The sequence below is a fragment of the Conger conger genome, chromosome 2 (genome assembly GCF_963514075.1).
Source record: "Conger conger chromosome 2, fConCon1.1, whole genome shotgun sequence".
In the NCBI taxonomy this organism is placed as follows: domain Eukaryota; kingdom Metazoa; phylum Chordata; class Actinopteri; order Anguilliformes; family Congridae; genus Conger; species Conger conger.
This window is the reverse complement of record NC_083761.1, coordinates 58,418,066-58,437,129: the sequence shown is the minus strand read 5'-3', so window position 1 is coordinate 58,437,129 and position 19,064 is coordinate 58,418,066. Positions and strand designations below refer to the sequence as shown.

The 19,064-nt window shown below is 46.0% G+C and overlaps 1 protein-coding gene across 1 annotated transcript in view; it reads right to left on the bottom strand.

Annotated features, from left to right (window-relative positions):
• The window catches only part of caskin1 (CASK interacting protein 1), a 101,768-nt gene that overhangs the window by 16,403 nt on the left and 66,301 nt on the right, over positions 1-19,064 (bottom strand). Inside the window, exons 4-11 of the mRNA XM_061222938.1 lie at positions 18,746-18,891; positions 16,828-16,923; positions 16,585-16,715; positions 8,760-8,868; positions 8,472-8,580; positions 7,430-7,524; positions 6,615-6,732; positions 2,266-2,484 (exon numbers count right to left, since the gene is read on the bottom strand). Coding sequence (XP_061078922.1) covers positions 2,266-2,484; positions 6,615-6,732; positions 7,430-7,524; positions 8,472-8,580; positions 8,760-8,868; positions 16,585-16,715; positions 16,828-16,923; positions 18,746-18,891 — 1,023 coding nt within the window. The remainder of the gene's footprint in view (positions 1-2,265; positions 2,485-6,614; positions 6,733-7,429; positions 7,525-8,471; positions 8,581-8,759; positions 8,869-16,584; positions 16,716-16,827; positions 16,924-18,745; positions 18,892-19,064) is intronic.

The following is a 19,064-nucleotide window of genomic DNA, read 5'->3' as shown; positions in this document are numbered from 1 at the left end:
TTCAGCAGCTTGACTTAATAAACAACATTATCAGGAATTTCAGTTTACACATTTGCAGAGCTCTGAAAGTGTGGCAGAATTCTTTTTTCACAAGGGACTAATATATATGTGGGTTCATTTACATACAATAGTGCATCAGTAGATATTTTATATGTATATACATCTGTGTACACACATATGCATCTATACATACATATATAGAATATTCATATCCTGTGTGTACATAAATACATTTATACATGTAAACATTGAAGTATGAACTGTAGTGCATTACAAGAAATTATTACAACAGAGATTCCAAGGTCTTCATAAACCACAAGAGCAGGTTTAGTGGTTTATAAATGACCAGGAATCTTTGAAACACAAGACATAAATATTACAAAGCTGAGTATGTTTGCATCAATATGAACACAAGAATTTAATACACAACCTTACCTTCACCACAAGGCTATATTGCTCTGCTCATGTCTACTGTTTGACTTTCCTCTGTGGGAAAAAATGCTTTATAAGTGGTGTTGGCCTTCAGACATTTTTGCTTTTAAAAGAGTCATATTTTGGACTTATTTTCTGCTTGAAAGAGTTGTCTTCTGCGGCAGTGTCAAACACACACCCACCCACCTGTAGACTACACTACTGATGCCTCTAAAGAAATAGTTCATCCCAACAGCTCGCTGAAGAATGGGCAGTACCATAGGGTAAAAAAGGTTATATAGAGCGTTTGTAAGGAAGGAGGCTGAGGGAGTGGGGAGGGGTTGTGCTGTAACCAAATTCCAGTCAGCTGGGTCTGATATTTTGCTGATGCTGCCACATTTCAGCTTGGCTGGTCAAAGGCACAGAGAGCAATCAGGGTAGAAAGGCACCTTGGCATCTGAAGGAAGGAATGGAGGTTAAGCTGTAGCTGCTGCAGCTTGGAAAAAAAGACTTTGATCCTAAAACTCGGCAAGAAGCCTCCTTGGAAAGCCCCCTCTCTGTATGAATGCAGGCAGCTAACAGCTCATTGCTATCAGGGCCCTGGCCACTGCCTAACTCTAGGGGGCTCTAACTAAGAGAAATAACTTCAGGCAGACTCTGGCCTGATGGGAGTAGGCACTTTGTCTCTCTCAGGCACAGGGGGTGACAGGATTGTCGTAGAGCACACATTATCAACGGATTTGTTAGCCGTGGCAGGCGAAGCTCTTTCCATTTCTTTCTATTGATGAGATTATCTGAAAACTGTAAGATGTCACAGAGCAGACAAGCCTTGCTGAATCAGATCGCAAACATCCTGAAGAATCCATACACCCATTAGCTTAGAAGGGGCGCTTCAGGGGAATCGTGCTGTCATCTCTCATCAAGACAGGAAGTATGAGGGGAATTGATTTCCCAGACGTTCGGAGGTGAATAAGTATGGGAGACCACATAGTACGCACACTGACAGGTAAAAGCGTATGATGATGGGGGTAATGTTGACAGTACTGGTGGAGTGCAGGTAGAGGAGCAAGGACAGATGCAGGGAGGCACAGAATGACAGAAGTGACACATCGTACAGACTCATCACAAACGCTACCAGACCACCTGCAGGGACTGTAGCAAGAACAAGATGTAACTTCCTATTGTCATATTTAAATATTTTTTAACTAGCCAGATGTACTGTTGGTGCTTGAAATGTGGTACCACATTGGTGTCAGGTAGGGCAGGAAGCCCATCATGTGTACTAAAAAAGGTTATGTGACCTCTGAGAGGTCTGCTTCTGCTCTGGGAGTGAAAATAGCTTGTAAGAACCAGCACATTCTAATCTGTTCATGAAAGTAAAAAGCATTTTGGTATTGGCTTAATGTAGCTATTACTGTAGCGATGGCTGACAGCAAAATATGTTTTTTATTGTGCATACCATGCTGGCATATGAGTGTGTGATAGTTTTGTGATAGCTTGAAATAAAGCAAAACAGAAACCTAAATAGGCACATAAACAGAAAAAACACATGTTCAAAAAAATAATAGCTTCCTTCCAGAAAACTTAAAGGAATGTTTTTTTTTCTGTTTGTCTAACGGAAACACACCGGGAAATATTTGCTTAAAGTGAAACAGCGAGGGCTTCTTGCATCATTCTGGACATATCAAATTTTTAGAAAGCAACTAGTGAACACATTCCTTAAAGTTTTGTGAAAACAGGCAAATAATAACCGAATAACAACTTAATAATAATATTAATAATAATAATAATAATAATAATAATAAACATAATAAGAATAAATAAAAGAATGCAGAGGCAGTGCCAGGCCTGTACCTTTTGCACAGTGCAGCTCTTCTGAGGTGCTCAGGGACCTGTTATAGCCAAAGGAAGTGAAAAGTGGCTGATGGGAATGTGGTGGCGGAGGTGGAGGAGGCGGCAGGATATGGATCTGATGGTAAGAGTCCCCGTTCACCACGGCGGCAGGGCCGCACGCCGGCGCACAGAGCTGTATCGTTTGATACTGTTGGGTACAAATGACTGTGTTCCATGAACCTAGATACAACAACACAAACACGTATAAGAGAAGGGGAGAGGGGAAACAAATTAAAGCAACACAAAACCAATACAAAAACAACAAATGAAAAACAACTCAAAGAATAAGGAACCCTGCTGAAAAAAACAGCTCAAGCTAGGTTTTGAAAGAGCTGAGAGCTGGTTGACCAGTTCAGACCATCTCCATAGGTCATTTCAAGCTGGTCAAAGCTGGATTTTACACCAGGGAAGTCAACTGAAATGTGAAAACAGGCAGAACCATTTTCTTTTGCCTCACTGCTCAATTATAAGGCACTCTATGTTTTGTGATTGTTGTGGTGTTTTCACATATATAAGTGTACATATATACATATATAACATGAGAAGTGCATAAACATGGCTGTATTTGGAATATTTCTGGATGTGTATTCTGGTGGTGTGCATGTGCTCATCCTCGCTCCTGTTTATGGTGAGTAATGGACCTGGTGCTAAAACTCCACAGTATTCTCATGCGGATTAGCTCCTGTCTGCTCTCTCCTGTGTGTAATGATGTCGACTGCACTTTTCAGTCTAGAGCCCTGCAATGTGTGTGCGTGAAATCACTTGTGCACTGCATTTTTTTACAACTCAAAGGCAGAGTTAAGGTAGTTATGGGTGAGAACAGCTGGGTGAGAGAATTCTGCAGCCATTTCGTCTTTAAATTAAACTATAAACCAAAAACGCTATTTTAGACCTGAAAACCGGAAAATGAGTTAAAACTTGTCAAAGGAAGATTTTGCTAAGGGGAATGATGAAATGAAGTCAGTCGTAGAAAAAGCCTGTTCAGTGTGTGAGTGATGTTGGAGCTGGTGCACAGGATGGAGACACAGATGGCTCAAATGGTTGAATGTGCACATGAGACAGGGGGCAGACAGACCTGAGACAATAATGATGCTGAAACCAGGCCCAAGCCTTCTGGCTAACGGTTCGATACACAGCGAGAGATTGGGCAGGCCACTAGAAGCAAAACCAACCTAAGGCACTGCTGTTTCAGCACCCTGGGCTGTTTGGCAATTTACACCTGAAAAGGATAGCAGTACCTGCTGAAAAATGTGTTGACAGAAGTGGACTTGTTCCACTTTTCTCTAATTTCCAAATTATAAGAAATGGATAACTATTTCCCCAGTGAAGAGTAATCCAGGCTGCGCTGTGGAGCATCCATTCAGGGTAAAGCACCTGCCTCCATTTTGGTGCCAGAAAAGTTTCCAATCAGAGTTGGACCAGCGGTGCATTTGTCATAGTCACTGCTTAATTGATCTCCCTCAGGTTTGGTGAGTGTGAGGGCTGTGCTGTGCAGTAAACACCCTCCTCCATCTCGCTGGCAGGTCTGTGGAGGAAGGAAAATCACCATTCTGGGGCCCGGTAATTGCTCACTCTTCCTCCCTCCCAGCGATGCCGAGCACGTCTGCAGCCAGCCGCTCCAGGTCTGTCTGTCGCCGCGCCGCACGCTGAAATACTGGCTGTCTAACTGCCGGCTTCCCGCTGACTGTGTTAATTAAAATCACTGGAGTGGCGTTTGGAGTTTCTGACGCAGCGCTGCCCCGTCGCAACACGCCGCAGACCCGCGCAGACCTACGCAGACCCACGCAGATCCGCACAGACCCATGCAGACCCACACAGACCTACGCAGACCCGTGCAGACCTACACAGACCCGCACAGACCTGCACAGACCTGCACAGACCAACGCAGACCCACGCAGACCTACGCAGACCCACACAGACCTACGCAGACCTACGCAGACGCACACAGACCTACGCAGACCCACACAGACCCATGCAGACCCGTACAGACCCGCACGGACTGCGCTGAGCCGACCCTCGCGCACACTCTCGAAGAGCTTTCAGGATTTTCCGCATGCAAAGTGCGATCAGGGACCTGAGATATGACAAGGAGCCCAGGTTTCAAATGACTACACCTGCACAGTTGGAGATAGCAGGCACTCCAGCTAGGATATATGGTGCTAATGGAGAGCCAGGCTGTGATACGGTTCAGCTAGCTAGCAACAGCTATTACAGTGGAGAATCAATGAGCGACTGGCTGACAGAAAATTACCACATATAGACCCCTCTACACAAACAAGGCAAGGCACATCAACTGTGGTGTTCCAAAACAGCTTGCCGTGCCATATGTTTCCGCTAAATATGGATTCCGAGAACAGGAAGCAGACCTGAGCGAAGACTTATGGAGGAAACCGAGATCTGCATAATCAAAAAAAATATCCTGCTGTCTCCTCCAGAGAGGTGTGAACTATGCTAACGAGGAGGGTCTCGTGAGAGGATATATAAAGCCATGACCAACTTGCTAAGAAAGGAAAACCTGATAACTCCAATCAGTGTGGCCCCGCAGCACGAGTATGGAGTGTGTGCTCGATGGACTACCCCTGTAGACCCTTGCTGTGATTCACTGTGTGGCGCTGGCCAACAGCGTTCAACAGACTGATGGGGACTCCTTTCAGCTTGGAGGTGACCTGGCCTGGTTTCTCTCCGCTTCCTTGAACAAGATGTTTGATTTCACTCAATGACAACACGACCAGACTCTCTGTTGGATGTATCTTTGGGAGGCCTTTCCTATTGGATGGCTGTTTCAATTCAGGAGGGAGTAGGGGCAGGCATTAAGTAATGTAAGCCTTTTTTGTTGAATGCCCAAAAACGCTTACGGAGTCAAACACATACCACAGTGCATGCATGGGTATAAAGAGCACAGCCTGCCATAGATCCAGGTGGCAAGAGCGGATACACCCACAAAGAGTCATAATCTCTCCAGGCTCACCCCCCGAGTGGTAAAGCATATCTAATTTCAAAATTCCAGAAAGCTACTCTGTGTCTTACTGCACAGAGAACGGGTTTAAAACCCAGATTTGTAAATTGTGAAAATTGTTAAAAGTGAAAACCGAACGATTATGATCAAATAGGTAGTCTGGTTAGTTAAACTAGCTGGTTATTCTACTTTTCATGGTTTTGGATCATAATTTAGTTGATTTCATAAGATAGAAGACGATGCCAGAGAGTGATACCCCCAGGCTATAGAGTTGGATCATCTATCCACTGTGTAACCGCATAAGGACAGCACCCGGGTCCAGTTGGGCTTATTTTGCAAAGATACTGGTCTCTAAATATAACGATTGAATGCAATTTGCTGATATTATTATTAACTAAAATACTAAAATAGCAATTATCTACGATGGCTCCCTATTCAGAACACTGGCAGCTGCAGGTTTGTTTTTCCCCTCGGAAGGCTCCGCCTACATGACTATGACACGGTACCAACTGGATCTATACAAAAAAGCTCCACACCCCTCTGCTTGATTTAATGGAAATCAAGAACCTCCTTCCTGTCAAAGCAGCCAAACAATAGAAAGACAGTTCCAACAGGCGGTGGGGGCAGTGTGCCAGTGGGCTTTTGTGTGGCAGTGCTGTGCCCGTCCCACAGTGCCAGAGAGGCAGAGAACACAGCAACATGTGTTGAGCCAAGCCGAGGCAAGCCAAGGCCGGACACCATGCCACCCGGGGTGCCAGTCAGGCGAGTCAGGGCCGGCCAGGGCACACGAGGGCCTGAAACACAGGGGCCCCACCTGCTCTCCAGCCATCTGAGGGGCAGCTCTGTTTCAGGGGCCCTCGCTCCCCTGCTCTCATTCCCCCCCATGTGGGAGGCTTAGCAGCCATGATGACATTATCACCTTAGCATGCCTTACAGGGTCAGGCATGCAGCACTCAGTTCCTTCAGTTGAGGATGATGTCATTTCCTGTGGAGCGTCAGCCCTGTGCCTCCTCAGCACAGCACAGGGCACAGGTTATGAGAAGCACAGTAAGATTGTGGTGAGCATCCTAGCTTCCCCCTAAGTGTAAGATGGAGCTGTAGCATTGCACTTTCCCAAACCCAGCCTTGTGTTCTCAAAGCTCTGTACTGGAGTGTCATCAAAGCCCACAACCAGCAAAAAAAGCAGACCTTTTCCCCAGAAAAAGCCTTGATGAAAAGCCCTTCATCTTGGCTGAGCTTCATCACTAACTCTGACAGCTATGGTCACTGTTCTGCGCTAGTAGATTTAAGAGGGCTTCACATCTCTACACAGCACCCCGACCCCCCTTCTCTTCAAGGTCATGTGACAGCACACCTGCCCTCTTGCTGATCACCTCCACCATGTTGGAGGGGAAGTAGCCCACTCTGTCATTTCCTGTGCGGTTGTCATGGATACAGCCCTTCCACCTGCCATCAGGGTGTTGCTCCAGCACCTTGAAGGAAATGAAAAAGAACATCATCAATCACACCAACATGAGTCATAATGCCTCCGGCCATCAAAAAACTACTTAAAAACATAGACGTGAAACAAAATATTGTTTTTGAATTCAAAGTACATCCTCACCAACAGTCCTGAGGATAAATAACGCCTTTCACATTTATCATAACAAACACAGTACAGTACTGAAGTCTGCTGCTGTGTGCAAAAATGCTACCTGATATAAGCACACAAACAAAACAAAAACACAATCGCACAAACCACACACAGACAGAGAGATAGACAGACACATGACCACACACACACGCATACACACATGGTGTTGGATATATCTGAGTTTGTGTGATTGTGTTTTTGTTTTGTGTGTGTACTTATATCACATGGCATTTTTGCACACAGCAGCAGACTTCTGATATAAGCACACATACAAAACAAAAACACAATCGCACAAACACAAATACATCCACCACACACAGACAGAGAGATAGACAGATGACCACACACACACACACACACACACACATGCATGGACACTGTGGGTTATATTGCAATATTGAGCTACCCAGTGCAACTATCAGACACATGATTCTTTTTTTATGCTGCAATATGATAAGCTCTGGTGCAGGATAGCACATGAGCATTTCTTTAACAGCAGAACAGTTCTGACTGCAAGACCTAGTGCAGGCCCTCACCGTGATGACATCGCCTGCCTTTATGTTGAGACTGGTCAGGTCATAGTTGTTGCAGTAATCCTTCAGAGCCCTGACCTGCAGGGCTGCAGAAGCATCTAGAGAACAACACAGAATCCGTTACACACCGCTTATCACAGTGACAGACGACAGTCACTCCAGTTCAATTGGAGATGCAGGGAAACAGTCATGCGCAAAGGAAAACCTGGACACTGACAGACTCATATCTAAAACACATTTTACACCAAGCGGCCAAAACCGGGCTTCGGTTCTGATGCTCATTTCCTGGTCATGCTGAGTGGCCATGAGAGACGGTGCTCATGAGCAGCACTGCAGTTGGCTCCAGTATAGGTCAATGTAATGTAGACTCAATGTAAAGTCAATGGTACAAATGCGGTAAAAATGTTATTATTTTTTCTCACCAGAAAATGTAGTCTCAATCTACAACAGACATAGTGAAACACAGGAGCTTTTACTCACTTTTCTCTCTCCCTTTAACACACACGTTTACTTTTCTCTTTTTCCCTCTAAAGTCAATTCACTTTGGCTCAAGTTGGTTTATTGGCATTATAAACAAACACTTGTGTAGCTAAAGCACAGAAACAATTTCAACAATCTTTATAGTGGTTATTAAAATAACTTGAAAGCTACCGTAAAGGAGTGACAGATTAGTGCAATAAAACTAAAAGTTTGTCTTAAACACAAAAGTGTTTTATTTTATTATTTCTCCTACACTCAGAAATAAGTGGAGGAGGTACATTTTTGCTCTTATGGAAAACATTACCCAAATGTAACCTGAAAGAGGTACAATTTTATGCACCTATAGGTGAATCTCCTTCACCAAAATAATCAGAAAATCTAGAGTGGCATATCATTCACAGAGCTACAGCCATGACTCGACACCTGTCACATACACACCACGCACTGTTGATATGTAGCCAGTGTAAATAGACTGCTTTTGCCTTAACAATTATTTTCTTATATTTGTTCTGTTTTCCTGATTCTCAAATATGCTTAAGTGACTCTCTCTCTCTCCTGCTCTCACCCCGGAGCATCTGCTTGATCTCCCGGCTGGCCTGAGTGGTGGTGAACTGGTTGACAATGTCCAGCGCCGTCTGGCTGTAAGTGTTTCTCACCCCCGCGTTGATGCCACTCTGAAGAGAAAGGTGACATGGTCAAGGGTCAAAGGACAGAGGTCAGAAGCCCTGAGAGCACCTGAGAGCAGAGTAAGGCTCTCCCCACTGGAGAGCCTTACTCTGCTGCTAAAAGACCCTGATTCTGCTGCTGATAACAGCCCGGATTCCCTCTGCCACCCCCGGCAGGGAACACTCACATCCAGGAGCAGCCGCACCACCTCAGTCTTGCCACACAGTGCCGCCTCGTGCAGGGCAGTGCCTGACTTGGTCTGCCGGTTGATGTCGATGCCGGCCTGGATCAGCAGCCTACGCACATGGAAGATAAGACAGGAGCATGTGCATTAACCACCAGGGGGCAGCACTGATCCCACAGCACAGAACATTGCTGGACTTCAGTCACTCATTGAGATAGATGACATGAAAACAAAACCAGGATAAATCATGTACAGTCAGGTGCATAAATATTGGGACATCGACACAATTCTCCTCTTTTTGGCTCTATACACCACCACAATGGATTTGAAATGAAACAAACAAGATATCAAGATATATAACTGCAGACTTTCAGCTTTAATTTGAGGGTATTTACATCCAAATCAGGTGAACGGTATAGGAATTACAACAGTTTGTATATGTGCCTCCCACTTTTTAAGGGACCAAAAGTAATGGGACAAACTAACAATCATAAATCAAACTTTCAGTCTGGAACACATAGACATCACCAGACGCTGGGTTTCATCCCTGGTGATGCTCTGCCAGGCCTCTACTGCAACTGTCTTCAGTTCCTGCTTGTTCTTGGGGCATTTTCCCTTCAGTTTTGTCTTCAGCAAGTGAAATGCATGTTCAATCGGATTCAGGTCAGGTGATTGACTTGGCCATTGCATAACATTCCACTTCTTTGCCTTAAAAAACTCTTCGGTTGCTTTCGCAGTATGCTTCGGGTCATTGTCCATCTGCACTGTGAAGCGCCGTCCAATGAGTTCTGAAGCATTTGGCTGAATATGAGCAGATAATATTGCCCGAAACACTTCAGAACTCATCCTGCTGCTTTTGTCAGCAGTCACATCATCAATGAATACAAGGGAACCGGTTCCATTGGCAGCCATACATGCCCACGCCATGAGACTACCACCACCATGCTTCACTGATGAGGTGGTATGTTTTGGACCATGAGCAGTTCCTTTCCTTCTCCATACTCTTCTCTTCCCATCATTCTGGTACAAGTTGATCTTTGTCTCATCTGTCCATAGGATGTTGTTCCAGAACTGTAAAGGCTTTTTTAGATGTTGTTTGGCAAACTCTAATCTGGTCTTCCTGTTTTTGAGGCTCACCAATGGTTTACATCTTGTGGTGAACCCCCTGTATTCACTCTGGTGAAGTCTTCTCTTGATTGTTGACTTTGACACACATACACCTACCTCCTGGAGAGTGTTCTTGATCTGGCCAACTGTTGTGAAGTTTTTGTTGTGTGGTTTTTCTTCACCAGGGAAATAATTCTTCTGTCATCCACCACAGCTGTTTTCCGTGGTGTGACCGGTGTGTTCTTTCTTTTTAAGAATGTTCCAAACAGTTGATTTGGCCACACCTAATGTTTTTGCTATTTCTCTGATGGGTTTGTTTTGATTTTTTAGCCTAATGATGCCTTGCTTCACTGATAGTGACAGCTCTTTGGATCTCATATTGAGAGTTGACAGCAACAGATTCCAAATGCAAATAGCACACGTGAAATGAACTCTAGACCTTTTATCTGCTCCTTGTAAATGAGATAATGAGGGAATAACACAGACCTGGCCACGAAACAGCTGAGCAGCCAATTGTCCCATTACTTTTGGTCCCTTGAAAAGTGGGAGGCACATATAGAAACTGTTGTAATTCCTACACCGTTCACCTGATTTGGATGTAAATACCCATCAAAGAGTCTGCAGTTAAAGCATATCTTCATTTCATTTCAATTCATTGTGGTGGTGTATGTCCCAATATGTCCCAATATGTATGGACCTGACTGTAAATGAGCTCATTCTGATTAATATGAACTTGCTTCCTTTAACATGTCAGCTCATTATACACAACACAGCCCCCTGCTCGTGTCTCTGAAGGGCACGTCCAACACTTTGATCAAATCAAGATTTTACTCTTCATTTGATTTTAACTGCAACATTCTGTAAACATGCTTTATCATTTCGATCAATAGCTCAATTTTCCAACTGTCTGGGAACAATTATCAGACAAAATACAGGAACCAGCTGTCACAGCGAGTTCCTTCCTAATCCTTTTGCATGTGGCATGCTGTAATGACAGCCAGTTACTTTCACTTTTCCAGAGGCATGAATCCAGAAGTTCAAGATGCCACCCAAGCCTTAATTAATTTAAACACGAGCCCATGACCTGGTCTTCATTTTTTCTTTCACCACTTCACACACGCACACATACACGCACACACGCATGTACCCCCACTCTCACACCCACGTCCTTGTCAACACAAACAAAAGCACTTTGCAATCAGGGTTTGCAGTCTCATTCAATTCAGCAGACTGCAGTCCCAACCTAGAACTTAAAACCGATCAAAGAACAAGATTTAATAAGGTCTGGCAGGCTTTTCCTCTTTGAGAAATTCCTTTCCTTTCCTGTTAGGAGTAATATAAACCCAGAGGTGCTCCCTCTCACTGTGTTTCTCACCTCCATCCTTCTCGCTTCCACCTTGCATCAGTGTTCATGCTTATTTTTATCTCGGAATGAAAAAGGAAGCCAGTTTGTTAAGTTGCACTAAAAAAGAGGTTCTAGCAGCAGGAGATACTGGCAGTGCTTTCTGTTATTACTGGCAAAAGGCTCGAAAATATACATTAGTGTTACATAATTGGCACATTCATTTCTCTCAGTAGGGTAATGACTGCTGCTCTCAGACTCCCGACCGGCTTTCTGATATGGGGGAGCCTTCAGCCATTGTACAAAATGAATCTCTTTCAATAAGAGGCTTGTTTGTGAAATGCGATAAGCAATCTGGAACCTCATGTTGATCTCTGAGTGTCTGAGGGACTGCTGTGAGCACACTACCCTCACAGTGACCTTACAGGTGTTGTATTTGCTGAGGTTATTCAGTGTTGGAGTCGTCCTGACTCTGCATAATGAACAAGAGGCGGATTAATGCTGCAACCGGATCGGTGGGCAGATGCGCTCAAATCAATTCATTTGCGGCTGGTGTCACAACATTGTGAGCTCTGCTCCTGCTGTAATGGATAAAGTATACAATTAGCAGCCTGATGGCCTCGTGGTGGGGTGTGACCTAGGGGAGAGAGGTGGCTCCACCTTTGCACAGTGGAGTGCAGCGTTGGGTCCCCTGCACCCCTGGCAGGGGGGAGAGGGGACAGCGATGCCCTTCAGTGTAATTACGAGCGCAGGTCACTGCCGATCCGCGCACAGCGCCGCGTTATCGCGGGCGGAGAGATGAAATCCAGGATTAATTAATTAAGTGTGTCACCGCTCTGTGACAGGGCTGTCCGTCAAGGGAGAAAAGCTTGTACGGAGAATGTGAGCGTGCACGTGCCTGTGTGTGCGTTTGTAATGTGTGTGTGTATGTGTGTGTGTTCGTTTGTGCGTGCATACGGTGTATATGTGAGTGGCTGTCTGCGTCTAGTGTGCGTGTGCGTGCGTGTGCTTGTGTGTCCGTGCGCATGTGTCCGTGTGCGTGTGTGTACCCGTGTATGAGCACTCAGAGGGGGAGTGAACAGGGGAAGCGCTGAACACAGAGTGAGCCAGCCAGATTTATGTTACTCAGCAAGTATAAATCCCTCTTCCATTTCCTCCAGGACGTGTATGGTGGAATGATTGTGCAGCAGGCTGCTATTAGAAGTCTCTCTCTATATTCAACCCCCTCTCTCATTCTGTTTTCACCCCTCCCCCGCATTTGCAGTGCCAGCCTCCCTCATCCCACCATCACTACCTTCCTCAAAAACACGCCATCTCCTAGCCGGAACGTTTGCATTTCTGTTCTGCTCCAGACAGGCAGGTGACAGGCTCCTTCATCTTCACAGTAGTCATCCGTGACCCTCCATGCCTGCCCCGCCAGGGCAGAAGGTGAAGGGGCTGCAGTTACCCCAGCAACATGTGTTTCACAGAAGTGAGGAGGCGCACGTGAGGCCCGGGAGTGCAGCCAACACAGGAAGCGTCTGCAGTCGCTTTAAGATTCCTGTGGGGAACTGGGACTGTGCTAAGCAGAGAGAGCACCCCCTTCCTCCCTTCCTGCCGGAGGCAGGGCTATCAGTAATGTTGCTATGCCCTGGCGTAAAATCCAGCTGCGACCAGCTTGAAATGACCAGCTACCAGCTGTTTCAAAACATTGCATAAGCTGGTCAAACCATTTTGAGTATGGAGCTGTCTGAACTGGTCAACCAGCTACCAGCTGTTTCAAAAGCTAGCTTGAGTTGTTTTTTTTTCACAAACACATGCACACTCTTACTACATAAAACACCTACATGCTCCATCTGACTGGGTTTCCACCTGACAACTTAGTTTAGTTGAATTGTTTACCTTGTTATGTGTCTCGTGATGAAAAACAGAAGTGAAATGAAGGCTCTCGTGTGCCTGGTTGTTTTAATTGACAAGATTCCAGTAGCTAACTGCCGGTGCTTATGTCTTTCCTTCATATCTGCCTTGTGAGCCAGTCCACTTTGGAAAAGGAGCATTGGCATAGTACGTGTTAAATCTTCCAGGACTGGGCATATAAGGCATGTGTGATGTATGCTTTAAAGCAGTGGTTCCCAATCCTCCCCTTGCTTGGGTACCCCAGCAGATCCAGGCATGTGATGTGTTCCACCTCAAGCACAGCTCATCCATCTATTCAAGCCTTTGATTAGTTGCAACTAGAGATAGAGCACATCAAATACTCCTGGTATTAGCTAGGGGTACCTGAGGAGACCATTGCTTTAGAGGAAACTATCTTCATGTTATCCACAGCCTCTATTTTTTCATACAAAGCTAATGGGATGGGCACACATAGGCCTCAATCCAATTTAATAACCCTGATATAAAATCCTATGCTTGTAAATTGAGCTGGTCAAGCTGGTCACAAGATGGTCTAGCTGGATATGAGCTGGTCAACCAGCTAGTGCTGGAAAGAGCAGACTGTGCTGGAAAAAACAGCTCAAGCTAGGTTCTGAAACAGCTGGTAGCTGGTTTACCAATTCAGACCAGCTCCCAGCTTACCATGGTTTGACCAGCTCAAGCTATGTTCTGAAACAGCTAGACCAGCTCAGTTTTCAAGCTGGCAAAGCAGGAATTTACAGCAGGGGAGGCCACAGAGTATGTGTGGGGACTTCCCTTCACATTAGTTGTACAACGTTGCATGATGACTGTCTGTCAAACTCAACTTAGCTGCCTGTGCCTCGCCGTGCAAAACAGTCTCAAGCAGTGGCCCAGACTGATCCTCACTTAAATCCCTATGGTGGAAATGACTGTAGGAACAGACTGTGCGAATGCACAAGCTAGGAGTAAGTACCTATCAAAAGTATCAAAAGCTCTTTCTGGCTGTGTGGTATTTCAGACAAACATGCCTAATTTGAATTCACTCCGCTGAGCTCTGAGCAAATGCATATTGTGTCTGGTGTTAGCCAAAGAGCTGTCAGCTCTGTGGAAACACCTCTGGCTCACCTCAGGTCAAGCTGATACACAGCTGAGGCGGGTCAGTGGAGGAACAGTTACAGACTATGGATAGAGAATTGAGACTGAGGCCCTGTGCCCCATTAACAATGGATGAGGAGCACTTGACTTCTGGGATCTGAGGAAGATCACAGTGCCTCTTGGTGAAATGTCTCTCGACTCTGCAGCTAAAAGCAGCGAATCACATGAAGGATGTCCATATTGAAAGTGACTCATCAAGGCTTCATTCCTGCTCTGTACTCCCTGTACACCTGACACCGTTACCATTAAAAAACCAAAGCAGAGCAAATAAAGGAGATCACAATCAAGCCAGAAAGTAAAAGCTTATAGCAGAGAGAAAAAGAAGAGTGCTGAAAAAAACAAACAACTTCATCCGAGATGTTACAGTGACAGAAGTACTGAGGCCTTTGCCTTTAACCAGAGTGAATCCACAGCACAGTTTTGCGCTGCAGGGAAACAGACTCAGGCTTGGCTGCAGGGCCTACCAGCTGGGGCATATTACAGCCTCCTTGGGTTAGTGAAGGGCTATGTGGCTTAGCATAAGGTTACATGAGTTAGCGGAAGGGTACAAGGCTTAGCTGAGGGCTATATGGGATAGTGGAGGGTTACGTGGATTTAGTGGAGGGTTATAAGGATTTAGCAGAGGGTAATGTGAGTTAGCAGACAGTTATGTAGGCTAGCGGACGGTTATGTGCGTTAGTGGAGGGTTCGATGGATTTTGTGGAGGGTTATGAAGATTTAGCAGACAAGTATGTGGGTTAGCAGAAGGTTATGTGAGTTAGCAGACAGTTGTGTGGGTTAGTGGAAGGTCAGTATAACACAGCCTGGCCATCCAGACTCAAGAAGAGGCTGGGCTTCATTGTAATAAGAGAGAAGCCCTTGACAGTTATTATGATGGAACCTACTCCGGCCCAGTTCTTCCTCCTTTGCCTTGAATGGGTGCTGCGCCCTATTCTCTCCCTGGGAAGACAGTGCTCTTTACCCATTGCATCACTGAATGAAAACCCATTACGGGATGTTAAAGCAAGAGTTCTCTTTCCATTAGGACCAAAATGGGCAGGTCCAAGGGAGCTGCAAGAATTCTCAGAGCCTGTGCTTCCTACTTGTGAAAATTGCATTGGTTAAAGGGGCAAAAATGAAATTATGGTATGTTTCCACTTACCCAGAGTAGTATCTGTCTATCCAGATAGTTTCACTGAAATGTGTTGTGTTTTATAAATATTTGCTGTAGTTCACTCTGGTAAAGTAGACTATATGGGGCCTTACCTTTGTGGCCTCAAAGCGGCAAAAAATGTACGTTCAAAAACATCCAACAGCAGAGGTTGCACACTTTTTTATTGAGAACTACTTCTACCCAAACAACAGCAACTGTGTTTATCTGCGTAACGTGTCTACCAAAGCACGGCAGCATTCAGGGGTGAAGTGGCATCATTGTGACACAACGCTCGAGTATTAGACTAGTGGGTTTCCATCACCTGTAGGCGTCGTGCTCCTCTGTGTTTTTCCTATCTTAAATGGAGTGTCCCGATGTCACTGCACATTGACAGTGCAAATCCAATTGAGGCTCCTCCGGGACTCTGCTTACGCAGCTGATCCCACACTGACAGCACTGCGTCCCCGGGGCCTATTTCCCCAAAATGTGTCAGACAGCACATCAAACTCGAGGACAGCCCTCTCCGCATACCTCATCGATGTTTTCCCAAACCTGTCGGCAGGTCTGAGAACCACTTCGCACCTCTCCTCCACATCCTCCCGCGCCTTTCTAAGTGCCGTCTGTGGGTGAAATCCTGACTGCTTCAAACAGGCTTCTGCGTTCATGGACAGCGCCAGTGCTCTGAAGTAGCTTCACAATCTTATGACCCACAAGGAATCGTTTTGAGCTAGTCTGAGGGGGAAAAATAAGCAAGCGGGGTGCCTTATCTCCCAAGCAAGGAGGACGGTGAACAAGCTCTCTCACAGTAACCAGCTTTGTTCTGAAGCATTTGGGTGATAAGCCTTCCCATTTAAAGCCTCTGTCTCTGATATTACAATCTTTAAAACACTGCTTAGAAATGTCCCCATTCAAACACCCCTGGGACTTGAAGTCCTTTTTCACAGAGGGCAATTCTTCTGTGGAGCCACAGACCATGACCTGATTTGCCATCATTCATTGGTAAGCTGCACAGTGATCGTCGCTTGTCAACTTTCGGAAGAGTTACACATAAATGAGAAGGAGGGTCAGAAAGAGAGAGAGAGGGACAGACATGTGACACCATGTCGGACGGTAAAGAAGTTTGCATGCTTTCCCTAAATGATCAGTCACGGTGACATCAATGCCTGGTTCCACCCTCTCTCTTCATCCTGCCCGTTCAGGATGTGGCGACCTCTGACCTGATGATGTCGATGTGACCGTTCTTGGCGGCGAGGTGCAGGGGGCTGGTGCCGTTGGGGTCAGTGGCGTCGCCGGGTTTAGGCTCCAGAAGGGCGGCGCACATGTTACTGCTGAGCAACAGCTGAACGACCTGCGGGGAGGCACATCATGGGCTCTGTAGTGTACTGACCTCCTCAATCACACTTCATAACAGGTCATTCTCATATACTACAACGGGGATAAAAATCTGTAAGATCACTCACGCCCACTCTACCAAATTCACAGGCCAGGTCCAGAGGGGTTTTGGCAGCATTGTCCACAATGCATGGGTTTGACTGGTGCTGGAGCAACATCTCCGACTGCAGAAAGATAGAGACAGACATAGAGAGAGTGAGACAGCGAAGGAGGGGGGAGAGAGATGGAGATAGATTGAGAGAGAAAGAGAGAGTGAGATGGATGTTGGTGCAGACACACACTGTTTTGTAAGTCTGTCCATGCCAGCCAGCCTTTGTAACCTCCTACCGAAGCCATAGCTCCTGCAGTCTCTGCACCCCCCAGTGCATGCTGGGGACATGAACAGAGAAAATATCCGCTTGTGTATCGAGGTTATCAGGAAATGCAGGGGAGAGATTATGTCTCTTTTCAACAATGTCAGTCACCTCAAAGCGCTTGTCTCAGATAATACGAGCGCAGACTGTTACCATGAACCGATCTGACAAGGAGAAGGGCCACACCTGACCCTGAACAGTGGGACAGACAGAACTCCCCTTCTCTCAGATATCGCCGTCGATAAGGGCGGCCTGCCTTTCAACTGAACTTCGAGCGCGAGCGCGCCCGCGTGGAAAAGGCAGCTGCGGTGCATCCCCGCACCCAAACGTGGGCGAGCGCGTTCCCTTTCCGTAATGGGAAACATACGCTTTAGATCCTCCGATAATGAGAATAATCACCTGGGACCCCTGAGTGCCCTCCTCCTCTTTTCCATGGAATGTAAATGCGTCTTTCGCACAAACGTGGCGAGCCGCAGCCTTCAGCGTAGGGCCCCGCAGACGCACCTGCGTTAACCTCCCCTCCCCGGCACCCTTCTGTTACTGCCCTGACGTCCCGCCGCACACACAGTCACATGCCACACAGCGGGAGGGGATGAGCTCTCTGCAGCTCTCGTCTCTCCAGCTATTTCACCGGACACAGTAATGCAGGTCAGGTCCGTTCGCATTCACCCTCAGCTAACTCTGCCCTGCTCTGCTTACCGAATGAGCGGCGCTCTCTGAACGGCGCACATATCGTACATCTACAGCCTGCTCCTTAACATCTACTGACTGCATGAGCCCACAGCCAGCTGTAAACCTGATAGTGCTTTAAACACTCTCAGAAAAAAAGCCTTTTTTTGGCTGGACTCCATAGAGCAGTGGTCCTGGAGAGTATGTGCTGGTTTTTGTTTTTGCCTTTATATCCGCAACCAATTCAGACCCCAGAAACCAGGTGAGATGAGTTAACTGTGTAATTAACTGCTTTAATTGATCAATTAAGTGCTGAGTGACAACAAACACCAGCACACCCTACCATAGAGGGACTATTTTCAGTCTGAAATAAGAAATCTCTGAGTCAGAGAACCATTTTTTTCTATGTTCTTCTATGGAATCAAAGGGTTAATTTTGGAACCATTTTTTCTGAGAGTGTAGTGGGAGTTTTCACTGACATCACTGTGCCAATTTTTGAGAAGCATGGAAGTTTTATATGCAATGGGTAATATCTGAATGAAATGGATGCAACCATTCCTCAGTCTCCTAACTGTAGCTTTATTTAAATGAACAAACCAGCGAAACACAGAGGCACTCAATGTGCTGATGGACCTGTTAGAATGAGCTTTAGGCCAGCAGTACACCGAGACCAATAATGGAGATTTGATGGGCTGCTTGTTCATCTGGATAAATGACTGTTTTAGAATCATGGACTGACATATTCTGAGTGCCTGCACAATGCCAAAGGGTCCTATCACTGAGCAAAATGAACACTAGAGCAGAATCATTGATTTTGAAAACTAGATCAAAATTATCCTTTCATTTTTTCTTCGTTGAAAAAGACAAATGTAATTACGACGAAAGAAGTCAAGCAATGGATTTTTTTTACTCCTCTAGATACTCTCTTCTCCCACAAAACAAACAGTGTTTTGTGTGTGCTCACCACGTCGTAGTGCCCGTGTTGTGCCGCGAGGTGCAGGGGGATCTGGCCCTCGTCAGACTGCCCGTTCACCGAGGACCCCGATTTCAGGAGCATCTTCATGGGCTCCGACTTCCCCTGCCAGGCAGCGTAGTGGAGCGGGCGCATTCCTGTGGTGAGAGGAAGCAACAGGAAACTTATGAAGCATGTGTGACCTCTGTTACCACTACTGCTGAAAAAAGAGGGTTTTGCTGGGTTTTGCTTATACCCAGCTTGACCAGCTTATTCACCAGCTCAATTTTCAAGCTGATGAAGGGTATAGGGTATTACTGTATTTACCAAC